Raw genomic sequence first — 19,063 nt, forward strand, 5'->3', positions numbered from 1 at the left:
CTGAGCAGTGTCAAAATGATAACGTTAATAATATCCCCCGTTGGAACTAATATCGAAATGAATAAGAATCGCTATGAATTGCGACTGTCATGGCGGACTCGAAATTAAATGGCTACATCGAAATGAATTAGAATCAAGGGCCGGGTCTTATTACAAAAAAAAAGAGAGAAGTAGAGTGAGTAAAGAGACAAATGGTTTGGATACTTACTTGTAAGCAACATGGAAAGCAACAGGAATCGCACGCCAATGGTCTGTGGAGATGTATAACTTCGTTCCTGTAATTATCCAGAATTTTCATATCGAAGGGTCTGATGGGACCACAACAATTCCTTGTCAAGCAATCGGAGTCTTCAGCTGCGTAGTAAACTTTTTGACCTAAACTATTCTTAACTGTATACTTATTTTGGGTCTCAAAGCCAGTCAAAGCTAAAATAAAGACGTGTTTACATGCTGTGTAGACTAGGAGCCGGTATAGGTGAAATTTGCTAATTATTTTCATTTTAGGCACCATAAGAGTATATAACTTAAATATTAGAACCTAAAAAAAACGTATGAACACTATGCCGTCACCTGTTAGTGGCACATGCGTCGACAGTGGCGCATCAAACTTTCCACTTAGGGACGGGATAAATAAATTAAAATGTACCCTCTCTCAATCCCAGAATTCAGTTTCTTTCATTTTTTAAGTTCTATGTGATTAAAAAAAGAATGTGTGTGTACTTTGTACGCACGTAAGAAGTTATACTTCCATTGTATGATTTCTTAAAAATAAATATACTTTAAACAGTTTGTTTCAATTTTTTTTAAACACCAAACTAATTTTGCGCTTACTGCTTTCAAAAAAATTTAAAAAAAACGTATAGGATTGCACTGGGTTCGAACTCAAGACTTCTCGATCTCTGGCCGAATGCTATACCAAATACACTACGACGACTGTGTCTGTATCGGTTCGGATGTAGCTAATGACAATTCACGGTAACAAACAGACAAGGTATAATAAATATACAATAATATGTTTTAATAATACTCATCTTAATCCTGAGGAAGACAAATCCAAAGACACAAAAATTATAATAAATATATTTACTAAAAACACTAATATATTTTTTTCACACCTTTTCTTGCACTGATATATTTATACATAACTAGAAAGATTGAGACCATAGTTGAGACCTTTACAAAACAGGGCCCTGATTCTAATTCAAATTTCGACTCAAAATAAGTTGCAATCAATATAGCGACGTTGAAATGCGACTGCGAGCCTTGTGGATTTTAGTTGAACTAACGAAATGATGTCACAAAATAGCGACTTATCGAAATTAATTGTGACTCCAAAAAAGTGGTTGATATTATAATTTTGAGTCGAAATTATTGTGACACGGACATGAATGAATGGCCGAAAACCGAAATCGAGGTTAGGTTTAGTTTAGGAGATATGTTTTGCTTGTTTGCAAGGAAAACTAAAGTAAAAGGTATTAATATGGCTGGGTTTTATGGAAATTTGCTGGTTTTGGAGGAATTAGATAGAATAGTATTAAATTAGAAATATAATAATTGAGAATGTTCACAACGTGAATTATCAACTCAATGAAAGATGTAAGGTAATAATCTGGGAAAATTAGTATAAAACAAGGAAAATTATGTACCAGCTATTTTATTGCTGGACATGCTGGAATCAAATATTAAGATTTCATTTATTAGTAATATAGTTACGCAAAGTTCGCAGCAAGTGTGCTATTTGGTTTATAAACAAATTAGCGCTCCGAAATCTTTTTTTCAATTATTGCTATGTAAATCAGAAGATTAACACTGTTACTAATAAAACACTCGTATTCTAAGGTTATTCCGTATTTATATCTAGAATAGTTATCCTAAGTATAAGGTAGATATAGAACGAAAATAATTTATTACTAATAAACTCGGTATAAGTTAGATATAAGTATTCCCACTATATTCGGAAGTAATAGTTTGGCAACGTCGTAATTTTCGGCACAAATACATAGAACAACGATATATTGGGTGCGTTCGGACGACCATAGCGGCTGACTATCAGCAGAAATCGGCTGAGTGGTTGTATCCAGCCGTGATAGGGAAAGCTTAGTAAATCTCTCAGCGGCTGACTTCCAGCGGTGACGTTTGACAGCTACTGCTGGCTCAGCTGTCCAACCGCTGTGGTCGTCCGAACGCACCCATTGTGTTAAATATGTCAATTTTGATTTTTCTCTGTAACTGACAAACCAAATTAACCTAGGCGAAAAGTTTTTTTTTTGAAAATTCGTTTATATAAAAATACCAGCTTTTCAAATCCCAAAGTAGATTTAAGTCTACAGTCAAAATTAACAGAGTTATTCAAATTGTTTATAAGCCAAAATTGACTCTACTTTTGTAAAATGTTTTCGGAATGATAAAAATGAGTTTTTATTGCAGTATTATGTTTTCATATGGTTCACAGAATTGCTGTATCATTATTATTTTTGAACTCTTGGGAAAAACAAATTTTCTGGGCATTATATGGACTATTTGACTTAACTTTTCATGCAATATCAAAGTCTTAAATTCATTTTTGCAAAAGTTATAGCAAATTTTTAATTTTAGAAATTTTAGTCTTACTTTGCAATTTTCGAACCAACAAATAATCGGACCAAAATTCAAAAACTGCCATTTTAAACCTTTGCTCATCTGCTAAAAGATCAATATCCCAAATAAGATATTTAATTACCCCATTTTTGCCTGTAGCGATTTAAACGAAAAAACTGCCATTTTTGACCCTTTTTGCTAATAACTAAAATTCTCGTCCCAATTGTGACTGGCATTTTTGTATTTATATTGTATTAGGTATATAGTACCCAAAAAACCCATCTGTAACCTGGCTGCTCAAGTTTCCGGACAAAAACCTTATTTCTCTGGACTTAAAAACCTTACACGCTCTTTAGAAAAACGATATTTAATTCTGAATTCCTTATCGGTTTATTGTGAAAAGGGATTTATTGTATCTTTGAAAAGTTTCCTTTTTCGTGTATTTTCTATTATGTTAATTAAATTATCAACTTCTTCGACAGCCGCAATACCTTTTAACACATTTTTTTATTATATAATTACTCACAAAACAAATCAAAAGATAATATATTTTTGCCTTTGATGACATTGACAGTCATAAAATAGGTTATACCAGACTTAAACAAGGGTGTGGGTCGGTATAAATTTGGACTAAATTCTTATACCAAGTATAACCTATACAAGGTGTCCAGAAACTCTACCGACAAACGAAGACAGAAGATTCCTCAGATAATTTTAAGACAATTTAACCCAATTCACCTAGTCCGAAAATGCTTCTTAAGGGAGCTAGAGCTCTTTGAAGATGGCGTCTGCTAATTAGTTTTTCTTAAATACCTCCAGAACGCTTCTATTTAGAAAAACGAAAATTGGTATGCATATTACCTTTTCAGAGATGAATCGATTCCATCCATTGCAAATTTATAGTACCGGTCATAGGCGTCCGTTTTGGGTAGAGCAACGGGTATGTTATCGCATAACTTTTTTGTCCTTAACTTTTATGCATTTTTGACACCGGATTATTAAATTGTGAGGTATTCTAGTACTAAAATGTACTCTTGCTTTAAGTCGGTAGGACACACCGTTTTCTAGGAAAATCGATTTGAAAGTTTTTCGTTCTTGGAATTTGAAAAAAAATTGAAAGAACTTTTCAACAAAAAACGAAGTATTTTACCAACATAAAGTAAGAGTAACTTTTAGTACTCGAATACCTCATAATTTAATAATCTAGTGTCAAAAATGCTCAAAAATTCAAGACAAAAAAGTTATGCTATAAAATAACTGTTGACCTACCCAAAACGGACGCCTATGACCAGTACTCAAAATTCGCAATTAATGAAATCGATTTATCTCTGGAATATAAATAAATGTACCAGTTTTCGTCTTTCTAAACAGTTTTTTTTTTAAATTATTTCTTTAATTCAAAAAGCGAAAAATTTTCAAATCGATTTTTCTAGAAAACGGTGTGTCCTACCGATTTAAAACAAGAGTACCTTTTAGTACTAGAATACTTTACAATTTCATAATCCAGTGTCAGAAATGCATAAAAGTTAAAGCTAAAAAGTTATACGATAAAATAACTGTTGCCCTACCCAAAACGGACGCCTATGACTGGTACTAGAAATTGACACTGGATGGAATCGATTTATCTGTGGAAGGTAAATACGTGTACCAATTTTTGTTTTTCTAACTAGAAGCTTTCTGGAGGTATTTAAGAAAAACTAATTACAAGACGCCATCTTCAAAGAGCTCTAGCTCCCTTAGGAAGCATTTTCGGACTAAGTGAATTAGGTTAAATTATCTTAAAATTATCTGAAGAATCTCCTGTCTTCGTTTGTCGGTAGAGTTTCTGGACACCCTGTATATAAGTTATTCCATGTTTATTGGTAGTGATTTTGCCCATAATACCTGATTTATTCTCAGTATAACTTTTATACTTGGTTTATTAGTTTAGTGTTTAACGTTAAACCAAAAACACTCACATAAAAATTCGCTGTAATAATTTAATTCTGCACATAGATATTTTTTTTTATTTCCTTCGACGGAAATTTTCCTCGGAAAATTCGGGTTTTTCAAACAAAATCTTTAGTTTTCAACTAAAATTTTAAGGAAGTAATTATTTATCAATAATTAAATAACTTGGTGACAAAATCTTTTTTGTTATGAGTGTCTTGAAGATATGAAAATTTGTATGTACAAAGAGGACCGGAATAAAAAGGTAATGGTTCAAAGATTAAAATCCTGTTGTTTATAACTCTGTCGCAAATGCCGGTCAAATTTGACCGGTTATACCTGGAACCAATCAATTCGATTTTTTTTTCTTCGAAGAAGCCGTGCCCTTTTCAATATCGTTAACTTAATTTAATTTATTCTGATATTTTCTGAGGGGTTCCATTTGTTTATAAGCCAAAAAATTGGTTCTTTATAACACTCCTGAGACCGGTCAAATAGTCCAATTTCAATTCTGTAAAGTACGTTGAATAGGTATAATGCTTTTTTATACGAAAATCATAGTTATTCTGGTGTATCATAATCTTTCTGGTTATATTTCGACCAAAATTTTTTAATTAACATTTTAATTATTGCTAAACTATTGGTTAGATTGTCGCCGGCCTCCTGATATATAATCTTTTATAAAAAATCTTTCATGTCACCAATTTATTTAATTATTGATAAATAATTACTTTCCTAAAATTTTAATTAAAAATTGCAGATTTTTTTTGGGAAAACTCGGATTTTCCGAGTAAAATTTTTGTTGAAGGAAATCGGAAAAAAAATAGCTTTGTGCAGAACTAAATTGTGGTGAATTTTTATTTGAGTGTTTTTGGTTTAAAGGAAAAATCTTAGGAGTTACAGAGCACTAATTGAAAAAAAAGAAGATTTAGGAGTGCTAATTTGTTTATAAATAAATTAACACATTTTCTGCGGACTTTTCATACCCCATATTACTAATATATGCAATCTTAAGATTCGATTTTAGCAATAAAATAGCTGGTAAATAACTTTTCCCAAAATGACATTTTTTCGATTGCCCAGACTATCAACAAACGTTGCGGTGGTTGCATAGCCAATAAATCCAATAAACAGGAGGACCAACCCAAATTCTGAGCAGTGTCAAAATTATAACGTTAATATCCCATTTAAAATAGTTCATTATAAAAATGCCACAAGGAAATAGCTTCAGAACAACATTAATATCCCCAGTTGTAACTAATATCGAAATGAATAAGAATCGCTATAAATTGCGACCATCATAGCGGCGTCGAAATTAAATTGCGACATCGAAATTAATTAGAATCAGGCCCCAGGTCAATTTTTATAGACCCGTAGGTTAAGTGTACAAAACCTCAAAATTAAAAAAAAAATTTTTTTTTGGAAAAGGCGTCTAATTGTTGTTTTTGGGGATGGCTGCAGGTCTAATTTTTCTTTAGTATTGTGTATTTTATCAAACGCTATGTTTCTATTTTTTCAGATTTTTCCTTAAAAAATCCGAAAAACTGTTTTTTAGGGTTTTTTTTGTGATTTTTCATAATTTATAGACTTCAAAAGAGATCAAACCAACATTTTTTTGTAGGTTATTGAAGTAACTGAGTCCTTTAAAACATTTAAAAATGGAAGAAACACGTTCAAACCCACAAAAAAACCAAAAAAAAGAGTTTTTCGGATTTCTGAAGGTGGAGAACCTTCTGGAAAAATCTGAAAAAATTATTAATATAGTGTTTGATGGAATATACAAGAATAAAAAAGAATTATGCCTGCAGCAATCCCCAAAAAAGTTATACGCTTTTTCCAAAAAAAATTTAAATTTTTTTTGAGGTTATGTACACTCAACCTACGAGTCTATCAAAATAGACCTATTTTGTAAAAGCCCCATCAAGGCGTGTAAATTTTTTGAAATATTAAAATTGATTGGGTCCCACCTAAAAAAAATTAAAAAAAAAACGAAATATGAAGATTTTGATGGCGGGGGAAGGGTGAAGGGGGTGGTGGGTTAAAATCACGCTGCGTCTTATTTTTAATCACACAGAACTTAAAAAAAAATGAAAAAACTTTAATTCTGGGAGTGAGGGAGGGTATATTTTAATTTATTTATCCCGTCCCTAAGTGGAAAGTTTGATGCCCCACTGTCGACGCATGTGCCACTAAAAAGTGACGGCACAGTGTTCATACGTTTTCTTTTAGGTTCTACTATTTAAGTTATAGACTCTTATGGTGCCTAAAATGATTAGCAAATTTCACCTATAGCGTCTCTTAGTCTAGTGGTATATTTTTATTATTCTTGATGAATATTGTGCTTACCTTCAAGAACTTCAACCTTTTGTTGTACTAAAAGTTGGTCAATCATAGTAAGATATTCCAAGCCTGGCGGACAGTTGGGAATGCCTTGCGGCATATTCATCCAGCCACCTGGAAACAATGAAAAATCCAATCAAATATCGCCAATAAAAAATCCAATCAAATAATACCAATAAAAAATCCAATCAAAGATTTGGAATAAAACATACGACAGTGTGTAAAATGAGGAATGTAACTTATGAGTATTTCTATTTCTAGTGGATTTGAAAGTTATTCTGGGAAGTACCTAAAAACCCAGCTAAAAAATTTTAATTAACGCTCAGATTTCATAACCTTTTTGTTCTGTGATTGGTAATTTTAACACTCACATTCGCAGGTTTTTAATTTTAATTTAAAAATACCGAAAGTAGGTATGTGTTGCATTCCATTTGCCCAAAATCATGACTGGTTGTTTCTTGAATATAAGCGATTATATCTACTTTTTCTATCGCCAGCTATGCTTTGCTTTTAAACCAGGAGGAGTAAACTAAAAAGACAGATTCACACCCTCGAACGTCACTAGAAAAGTCATCAAATACGTCTTCTTTTTTGATCGATCATTTCCTTCGGCGGTAATCCATAAATATTATAAATATTATACTACATAATATGTCGCTAAAGAATTCTAAAAACAACTGTTTTTATATAAAAGCAGACTAAAAATTTAAAAATAAAAGGATTAACGCAGAAAACCCAAAAAAGCGCAGATATAACTTAATTAACCTATGAAATGCTAATGATTTCAAAATTTCATAGATGTCAATAGTGTCAAAATCTCATAACAGTGGAGTAAACTTGCCCGAGGTTGGACCAATTACAAACAAGCATTACGGCGCGGTAAATTTGAATTAATTATCCTGGTTTAAAAACAGAGCATAGTTAAAATGCATTAAGCTTGTCACGCACGGGGAGGTGCTATGATATACAGGGTGTCCCAAAAAGATTGGTCATAAATTATACCACACATTCTGGGGTCAAAAATAGTTCGATTGAACCTAACTTACCTTAGTACAAATGTGCTCATAAAAAAGTTACAGCCCTTTAAAGTTACAAAATGAAAATCGATTGTTTTCAATATATCGAAAACTATTAGAGATTTTTTATTGAAAATGGACATGTATCATTCTTATGGCAGGAACATCTTAAAACAAAACTATAGTGAAATTTGTCCACCCCATAAAAAATTTATAGGGATTTTGTTCCCTTAAACCCCCCCCCCCCAACTTTTGTGTACGTTCCAATTAATTCATTATTGTGGTACCATTAGTTAAACACAACGTTTTTAAAACTTTTTTGCCTCCTAGTATTTTTTCGATAAGCCAGTTTTTATCGAGATGCGGCTTCTTTTTCAATATATTTACGTAAAAATTTTATGGGGGTTTTGTTCCTTTAAACCCCCCAAATGTTTGTGTACGTTCCAATTAAACTATTATTGTGGTACCATTAGTTAAACACAGTGTTTTTAAGACTTTTGCTTCTAAGGGCCGGTTGTTCGAACGCTAATCAACAATGATCACTATCAAATATTTAATTACTGTCACAACTGTCAATGCCAACTTTGGTTGGGTTGCTGAAAACATAGGTAATTGATTATAATTATGAGATCAGTGAATCAATTACCATAACAATTATTAACATAATTGATTAACTAATTTCATAATTCTAATCAATAATTATGTTTTCAGCAACCCAAACAAAGTTGACATTGACAGTTGTGACAGTAATTAAATATTTGATAGTGATCATTGTTGATTAGCGTTCGAACAACCGGCCCTTAGTCTTTTTTTTATAAGTCACATTTTATTGAGATGTAGCTTCTTTTTTAAAGTATCCCTAAAAATGTAAATTATAAATAAATTTTCAGATTATTAACAGGTCTCTATAACCGTACTTAACCATATACAAATATGTGGTGGATTCCACAAATATTCAAAATATCTCGATAAACACTGACTTATCGAAAAACTACTAGGAGGCAAAAAAGTTTTAGAAATATTGTGTTTAACAAATGGTGCCACAATAATAATTCAATTGGAAAGTACACAAAAGTTTGGGGGGGGGGGGGGTTTAAGGGAACAAAACCCCATAAAATTTTTATGGGGTGCACAAATTTCACTTTAATTTTTTTTTAAGATTTTGCTGCCATAAAAATGCCACATGTCCATTTTCAATAAAAAATCTCTGAGAGTTTTCGATATATGAAAAAAAAAATCAATTTTCATTGTGTAACTTCAAAGGGCTGTAACTTCTTTTGTGTGCACTATTGTATATAGGTAAGTGAGGTTTAATCAATCTATTTTTGACCCCAGAATCTGTGGTATAATTTATGACCAATCTTTTCGGGACACCCAACGAAGAAACAAACTATGTGAAAGATCACCTTCAAGCAACAGCAGTTGCTCTAAATATGGGAAACGGTATCCTAAGAGTTTCTGCAGTCTATTGTCCTCCAAAACATAAAAATAAAAAACAAGAATACTCTAATTTCTTCGAAACGCTCTGAAACAGATACACAGCAGGAGGAGACTATAATGCCAAACAGAAAGACTGGGTCTCCAGACTAATAACTGAGAAAGGTAGATAATTACTTAAAACTATAAATCCCAGTAATAACTTAAAGCACTTTGCCACAGGAGAACCCACATACTGGCCCAATGATCCACAAAAAACACCAGATGTCGTACACTCAACGAAAACGGTACGTAATATTAATAAAAATGTTAATTCAGACAACAAAAGCAATACTTAAAATTTGTCCAATTCTTGGATTTATTGGAACAACAAAGCGATGTTCATCAATTCATTATTTTCGTTAGTTGATCCAATGTATTACGTTTATTGAATGGATGAACATCCATTTATTGATATTGCGAACACTGTTCACTGAGTCAACGAACACTATTCACTAAAACAACAACGCCGTTAATTGACCGACGAAGACTATTCGTTGTGTCAATAACAGTGTTATTTCTCCAAACGTATACTGCTTCATGCATTAAATCAATTTCGATTATTTCTACAATTATTTCCGTTTATTCTTACAATTAATTCCGTTCATTCCCACAATAAATACGGTTATTCTGACAAGCAATTCTATTCATTCCTACAATCAGTTTCGTTCATTCCTACTATGAACGTATTTTATATTAATAATTACTGAATGCATTAGCTCAATGTATGATATTAATTGATTAATAATAATTTTGCAAATCACCCTTTTTTGTCCTAAACCTAATGGACTTTACACTGTGTGATTTCTCATATGATTTCACTCATACAGTGAGCTGGAATAAGTGTTACCCCCCCCCCCTTATTAACTTATTTATTTTTAGCACATAAGCAAAACGCTCGGACAGGTCGATTTTTAAAATAATCAAAGTATATTATAACATCAATGTTTCGAACTCTACGCGATCCCTCTTCAGGTGACAGGCACAATTTTGATTTTTTTAAATGGGAAAGTACGTCATGTGACAGCTCATTTAAAAGCGTTTGAAATAGTGATTCCAAAAATGTATAACACTTTAATCCTTTTTCTTTTGAATGGTATATTTGAAATTAAAAATCATACTAAATTTTCTTTTTTTCACCCCTGTGACTTATTAAAATAATCATTATAGAAGTTCTCAGGGACTTTAGACTCTCGATAATACTGTAATATTTTATTCTGCGTTTAAATTTTTTAAAAATACTAATTAGTTTTCTCAGGATTCGAAAAAAATGAATACGATAATAGACACACGAAAACTTCCTTCCAGTACGGACTACACTTGAAAACGAAATGAAATTATTCGGCACTTCGGCAGAGGTAACAGCATTGTTTAACAAATAATTATTTTTTAAACAATGGTAACACAGAGAAGCTCGGGGTATCACGATAAGGAAAAACCGTTACATTTCAAATGGTCAAGCAAAACATTTATTGTTTCAACAACTGCGTTTATTGAACGCATTGATTGTGGTTATTAAACGCAGTAGTAGATTGATTAACGCATTCGTTGTCATAAAAATCAGTGTACATCTATGCAATAATCATATTATATTACTCTATATTAACAAAATTTGTACCCTGTTTTAAAGAAATCTGTACGTTGTCACGATAAACCAAGGTAATTGCTTATCATCTTCAATCATTGTGACAATAACCAAATACATCCATCAATGTCTAAAAGTTCGTTGAAATAAAAAACTAAATTGTTGTTACAACGAAATACTATTCAATAATCGCTGTTAATCAATATTACGAACTAAATTTTTTTGAGTGTAGATTTTTTCGTAACAAAAGGCATTAATACAAAACAGCTCAAGATAGAGTCAAGCCATCTGATCATTCAATAATACCCTTAACCATATTTGAGTGAATAGTATGGCGACCAAAAAAACCTATAATATGCAATCATAAAACAAACTGGGATACCTTCCAGGAACGGACCGATGCATTTATAAATCTTTAAATCCCTAAAAAAGGATATAGAAGTAGCATTAAAAACTAACAACTTCCATTCAAACTGCGGGTTGGACAACTCAGATACAAAAATACAGCAATGAAACCAACGAAAACCCAATAATAATACAAGACCAAATTACTGAAAAAATAAGACTACGCCAGAAATGGCAGCAAACAAGGACAGCAGCAAATAAAATCTCAATAAGGTAAGCAAGGACCTAAAAAAGCTTCTGTTAACATTAAAAAAAGGACTCGATTCAGGCATACCAGGAAAACCTAACACCAATGGAAGCAACAGACTACTCACTCTTGAGAGCAACAAGAAAATTGAACAGACCGCAAAAACATATTCCCCCTATAAAAGACGAAGAGGGGAAATAAGTCAGAAACGACAAAGAAAAGGCCAATTCATTTGCACTTCACCTATCAAATGTATTTAAACCAAATGAAGTAGAGAGTACACAAGAAGACATGGATGACATAAAAAACTACCTGGAGTCACCTATTAAAATGGAACAGCCCATAAGGAACTTTAAATGTAATGAAAAAAGAGATGTAATTGTACACCAAATTAATCCAAAAAAAGCACCGAGTTATGACCTATAATAATAACCGGCAATATCGTGCAAAAACTCACTAAAAAAGGAATAACAGCAATACTACAAATCTTTAACGCAATGCTAAGACTGAGCTACTTTCCAACTCAGTGGGTAATATGACCCGTATGTGCGCTAATGGAGAATATAAAATTCTTAATTTTATGTCAAAAAATTCGCAATAACTATCTCTTAAACCCAGTGCCGGTTTAACCTAACTTCGGGCCCTGGGCACTGGAGATTTATTAGGGGCCCCCTTCATTGCTATTCGTCGTTTATTGTAAAATCCATACAATAAATTTTTTGAAACAAACAAAAAAAAAATAGCAAATGTAAAAAATATTCCAAAAAATACATTTAAAAATATTAAAAAATAGAACATTTTTTTTAATAGAAGATTTTTTAAACAAAAATAAACCTTTTTTAACACTTTAAAAAGTTGTAATGAATTTTCCCCGAAAAGAGCTCCGTTTTTGGGTTATTTCAAATTGAAATATTCGATTTGGAATTTGACGAAGAAGAACCTACTTTTCATTAGCTACAACTCTGCTTCTACTGTGTCCACAGACCTCATGCATACAGCATTTTTTTCAGTTTTTTATAAGGTATATTTTTGCTAAGAATATTTTTTCGCTAAAATATTTACTTTTTGTAGTTATCTACGAAAAACTGTCCAAAAACATGTTTTTTTTTTGGTAAAAATAATAACTCTCGAAAAGTATTAACTTAGTGAAAAAACTCTATAGAATAAAAGTTACTTAGAATTAGTCAATTTATACAATTTCGGACTTAATTGAACGTATATTTTTTCACCCCCGAGAAAATATTTTTTACCCCGTATTTCCCAATTTTTTGTAAAATGGAGGGGATGTAGAATTGTAAACTTTTTCTTATATAATAATAAATAATTTCAACTACCTAATCCCAAATTTTCATCGTTCCTTTATTTTTTTGGAGGTTTTCGTAAAATTTTGTGTTTCCTGATCGGGCTAACTGCAGGAGACAGAGGTTTGGTGATCGAGGTCCATAAAACTCAAAAAAATTGTCAGATACATGGTCGGGTCAAACTCACGGGAATAGGTACCATTTCTCTGAACTACAAAGGTACTTAATAAGGCACGTTAAGAAGACATCATCTGAGGTATGATGAACTTATTTGATGTTTATTTATGTCTCCTCTTTAGAAACTTCACCAATTCAACTCTTCGGAAGTTTAATTTCTTTTAGGGATGTAATTTGCAACCTATTGATTTCTTTTTGTTATTATTTCCTTTTCCTGATTTTTGAGACAGGTGGCAACGTCGCTATTATTTTAAACGAGATTCTTTTTCTTATCAGATAACGTTTCACTGATTTATGATTTATTCTTTCGTCTATGCATGTTTACGTATTTTTTTTCGGATATCATTACTATGTAACTGTGCTGTAACTTCTGTTTTTTCGTTAAAATTTTACACACACTGCGCTGTTTGGACTCACTTTTTACCAAATATTAGTTTATTTTTCGTTACTACAGCCAAAATTCGATAGAAAATATAGTAGGCGATATATTTCGCACATCCACTTCTCTCAAACGTTACCAATCCAGGAAAAGACCTACGAGACCCATCTTTAAAATCTACCATCTACATCTACATAATTTTAAATGTTATGTTCCGTGGTGTGTGTGGATGCGTGTAATAACCTTATTGTCCACGGAAACAAATAAAATAAAAGTAATAAATAAAACGTAAAACAACTGTCAATAATATATTTATTTATTTTGGGAAAAAAGGCGTGCTTTGTTTATATCTCGTAAGGGATTGTTATTCTTTTGCCGAGCGAGGGGTTATAACCGACCAGAATGCAAGCTGCGACGGAACTAAACTACAAACTTTAATTTGCCATTATGTGGTTTTACCATATGGCCAGACAGGCGACAATTTATTAGATCTGAAAAGCTGAAAAGGCATTTTACCTGAATAGGGATATATTTCGTTTCTTAAAACTGAACATGCATATGGTTTGATATATTATCAGCGAAAAAAATGTGAATTTTAAATGGGACGTTTTATTTCGTTTTGAAAGAAAAGTTATTAAAAATTAAAATTAGCAAAATAGTAATTGAAGCGTGTCGCCACAGTTATGTTTATATGGGATGAGCCACCGTTTGTTTATAACGACAATAACGATATTTTAACTAAAAAAAAATTTGGAATTTCGATTTCCATTCCGGAAAAAGAAGAAAAGTTGTTTTCAAAAGATTAATGAGGAAATTTGTTAAAAAGGTGTGTTTACCCCCAGCAGTTCTTGGTGAGGTTATGCAATATCAAATAATATATCCAGCCAAAGCTGGTTGTTATAGTCGGTTCGCTAAACTCAGACACAACTGGCTAGTGATTTTAGTAAGTAATTTTGCCAATTTAGTAAAATTGGCAAAAAAAATAATTACTAAATAGTTAGTAATTTTGCCAATTTTGTCAAAATTGGCCTAAAACAAAAAAAAATTACCTACTAAAATCACTAGCCCGTTGTGTCTGAGTTTAGCGAACCGACTATACCACTTAAGTCCTATTATAACCGTAGACATATAAAATAGACTGCGCACTGTTTAGACTGCGCACTGCAACATAAACTAGTTTGGCCTAGGCCAGACACATTAACCAAGCCACGAACGCGCGGCGCTCACACGGCGCGGAGTTCGCGGCGCGGGTATGTATCTCCGCCTTTAGAGACCTTTCAGTGGTGAGTTCATATTGGTTAGGACATCATTTATTGCTACTAAAAAAAGTGTAGGGCTTAACACTGATCCTTGTGGAATACCATTCTCTAGTTTTGTTTTTGGTGATAGCATACCATTAGTTTTAAGTTAGAACGATCGATTGGTTAGGAAATTGTTAATGAACGCTAGGCAGTGTCCCCTGATATTTAAATTATGTAGTTTCTTGACTATTAGGTGTTTCCAAGTGACATCATAGGCTCCCTTGATGTCAAAAAATATAGCGACGCATTTTTGATTGGCAGCAAAAGCTTCAAATACGTCATTTTCTAATGCTAAAATATTGTCTATTGTTGATCGAAATTGTTTCTACGAAAACCACTTTGATTTGGAATGATTAGGTTTCGATTCTCAAGAGTCCATAAAAGCCTTTTATTTACAATTTTTTCCATTAATTTACCCATAGCACATGTCAAAGATATTGGTCTATATGAATTTGGAATACTTTTTGGATTGTTTGGTTTTAAAATTGGTATAATAATAGATTCTGACCATTTTGGTGGAAATTTATGTTGAGTCCAGATTAAATTAAATAACCTTAGTAAGTACTGGTGAGCGTTTGAAGGTAATTTTTTTATAAATTTTACCGGAATATCATCAGGTCCCGCTGCCGAATCTTTAAATGAGTTAAGGGCATCGTTGTATTCTTCCATTAAAAAAGGAGAGTTTATAGGACTTTTATCTATCTCATCGAAGTTAATTAGATTACGTTCTTCATGTTGCGTAAGTGTGATAAAGCTCTGGTTATACTGGGTATTACTAGATCTGTGATATTTCACTTTTATTAGTACAATTTTAATAGATTTTTTACTTATTATGTAGAACTCCTAAATGGTTTGTTGAACTTTCCTTTTTGTAATTATAAGTTGTTGATTAGTTTATCTATGGTAGTATATCTAATCGAAACTATGACATAAAATTCTTAGTAAATCAGTCCACCTTCGTGTTTGTCACAGTTAATTTTAATTGTAGAATTATGCTATTCGCGTGTCGTCGTAGTAGTTTGAATGCACCAGAAGATAATAAATAAGTAGACTGAGCAAGTGCAGTTAAAAAAGTAGAATATGTTAACATTAATATTCACTGATATATCAAGAAGTTTGAGTAAATTATAGAAAATAATAATATGCATATGTTACAGTTCAAGTTGATTATCCAGTTGGAGTCGACTTTTCCTAGTTCGAGTCGACTCAAACGGCTGGTTTTAGTAAAAGTTGATTATAAATATAAAATGAAGATTTTTATTCAACATTTACTAGTAGAAGTAGACTCCAACTAGTTAAAGTATACTCTTCCCAATGCCATTTAGTAAAAATTGATTCACACAAATAACCGATTCTAGAAATTAAATGTTACATATTATGTTCAAATCGTGATATTTATAGTCCAGGCTGTATTGTCGCCCCCGTTAGGTAAATTATTCCAGTTCGATTTTTTTGCACAAACTTACTCAAAGAGAGTTCCTTATAACGAATCCACAGGGTGTCAGGTGGTACCGTAATCGAAAAATTGTTTAAACAATTTTTTTTAAACAAATTCACAAAAAAAATTCACTTCGGACATTTTTTTACATCATTAATTTGGGTCATTCGGAGCAAAAGTGGTCTTTTGTGATTTTTCTGTAAAATTTATTGTTCTCGAGTTATACGCGATTTAAAATTTGAAAAAAGCGAAAATGATCATTTTCAAGGCTTAATAACTCAGTTATAAATTATTATTATGAAAGTCAGAAAGTCACCAAATCAAATTTTAACGACCCCCTACAAGGTACTGAAGAAATATTTGTCATTATTGTATTACTAAGCTGTTATTTTTAATTATTAACAATGAGCGCTAGGAGCGTATTGAGGGGACTGTCAATGTGAGTGCGACTGAGATGCACCATTGGACGGTCGGAATGGAGGATCTTACTCGCACTCACATTGACGGCCGCCTCAATACGCTTTTAGCGCTCATTGTTGATAATTAAAAATAACAGCTTAGTAATAAAATAATGACAAAAATTTCGTCAGAATCTTGTAGGGGGGGCTTTAAACTTTGATTAGGTGACTTTCTGACTTTCACAATAATAGTTTTTAATCGAGTTAGTAAGCCTTAAAAATGGTCATTTCGCATTTTTAAAATTTTAAATCGCGTATAACTCGAAAACTATCAATTTTAGAGAAAAATCACAAGAGACCTTTATTGCTCCGAATGACCAAAATAATCTAAAAAAATTTGTTCGGAGTTAAATACTTAGTTATTTATAAAACAGTTCGTGAAGTATGCTTTTTGCGCACGCACGCGATGTTTAGAGCACGAGCGGGCCGAGTGCTATACATCGCCTAAGTGCGAAAAAAGTACTTCACGCAGTTTCATACAATATTTTATCTACCAAAAAAACAAACAAAAAAACTGCAACTCTTCGTCACTGGAATACATTCCTATTTTACAATTTTTTAGAACTTTGACATTTAAAAATTCAAACTTCTGTCAAACCACAAAACTGTCAAAACTTTTTTTGTAATTTATTGCTCACATGTCATCTCCATGACAGGGCGAAAGTTAAGGATATTTGATTATATGAAAGTGTGCTAAAAAACAGTGCGAAAAAGTAAATCTCATTTAAAATACATTATTACTTCAGGCACACTTTAAACCCTTCACGTACTGCTATCTATATTTACAATTTTCACACAATAAAAACTTATACATAATATGAGGTAGAGTAGATAAGAATTATTTTTGTGAATTTGGTTAACAAAAATTGGTTAAACAATTTTTCGACCGCGGTACCGCCTGACACTGTGTATTTGTTATAAGGATGGATTTGTTTGAGTAAGTTTGTGCAAAAAAATCGAATCAGAATAATTTACCTAACGGGGGCGACGTTACAGTCTGGACGAATAAGTAGTTGAAACGGTCAAAACAAAGAGACGCACACTCATCAAAAATGCACGTGAGATTATACTCGTATAAATTGTATAATCTACTTTTACTAACAAGAGTTAGGAAGAGTCAACTTCAACTAGTAAAAGTTGATTTAAATTTTTCAAATCAACTTTTACTGCTTGTTTCAGTTGGAGTTGACTCGAACTAGGAAAAGTCAACTCTAACTGAGAATCAACTTGAACTGTAACACATGTTATATTAACAAAAAACATAAATTATAAAATATGGGTCTAAGGCACCAAAAAAATCAAAGAAGACAAAGGATTAGAAACATATCAAGAACTATTATTAGATGATTTGTGTATTTTTTATTAGGATAAATACGAAAATAACTACAGGGTGTCCGGAAAATCTTAAAACCGCGCCAATGTTTGTTGACATATTGGCCAACTATGAAAATGAGAAACAACTAAAAAAAAAATTGTGGAATGAAGTACTAAAAAAATATGGAATGAAAATTAATAAAAATAAAACAAAAGTTATGACCATAGGAGAAAATGGAGAAGAAGAAAAGATATACGTAACAATAGAAGAAGTAAATATAGAACAAGTACGACTCTTCGAATGCTTAGGAGTAGAATTATTAGAAGACAACGAAAGACAGGAAACAGAAATTATTAATAGAATTAAAAAAACGATGAACCTATACTAAGCAATGACATGAAGCTATACGAACGACAAAAGAGTAAAATACAGGCAGTAGAAATGAAATACCTGAGACGAGTTCGAGGAGGTACCAAAAGAGATACGACTACGGAACACTCACATAATACGATTTGCAAATAGAGTCAATTTTAGAATATATAGAAAGAATAAGACTAAGATAATATAATAAGAATAAGACAGATAATAGAGAATACAAAACCAGTGAAAGAAATTGGAAAAGCAAAAACGCAGGGAAGAAACAAGAAAGGTAGACCACACCAAACATGGGATAGAAGATAGAACCATAGGAAATATATTCGAAAAAAAAGGGAATAAAATGGACAGAAGCAAGGACGTTGGCCAGACATAAGAAATGGGTAAAATTTGTACATAATGTAAATATATAGCAGAATATTAGTTAAGTTTAAGATTAGGTTTAAAATAACATTGAGTTGTTTTTTGACAACAGTTGTTGTTGGTAACAGGTTTTTTGAAAACATATATATTAGGTATATAACAAAGAAAGAAGTAGCAGAAATGCATAACATATGTTTACCTTTGTTCTTCTTCTGTATAAAACCTAAAATATTCCTTGGTCTTTGGAGATTTCCTCTTAAAAAGTTTTTTGAACCGCTTGAACACTGCTTGGGGTTTAAATTTAAACACGGTCTTAACCTCGGGCATTGTCACTCACACTGAACGATACAGTCCAAACTTGGAACAGCTATTATCAATATTTATAAGAAACAAACACCAGTTATCAGTAATGTGCCAATAGTTAAGAGAATGTATCATTGA

The 19,063-nt window shown here is 32.0% G+C and overlaps 1 protein-coding gene across 4 annotated transcripts in view; it reads right to left on the reverse strand.

Moving 5' to 3' along the window:
* Positions 1 to 19,063, reverse strand: part of LOC114335309 (phospholipid scramblase 2) — a 130,431-nt gene that overhangs the window by 24,935 nt on the left and 86,433 nt on the right. For 3 of the 4 annotated variants that reach the window (XM_050641378.1, XM_050641380.1, XM_050641381.1), the window contains 2 exons: positions 6,853 to 6,960; positions 209 to 426 (listed from right to left, as the gene is read on the reverse strand). In XM_050641378.1, the coding sequence (XP_050497335.1) occupies positions 209 to 426; positions 6,853 to 6,960 (326 nt within the window). Of the gene's footprint in view, positions 1 to 208; positions 427 to 6,852; positions 6,961 to 18,821; positions 18,961 to 19,063 lie in introns of those variants that run through there. The other variant, XM_050641382.1, reaches the window with a different exon arrangement.

This window comes from Diabrotica virgifera, chromosome 10, assembly GCF_917563875.1.
Source record: "Diabrotica virgifera virgifera chromosome 10, PGI_DIABVI_V3a".
Lineage (NCBI taxonomy): Eukaryota > Metazoa > Arthropoda > Insecta > Coleoptera > Chrysomelidae > Diabrotica > Diabrotica virgifera.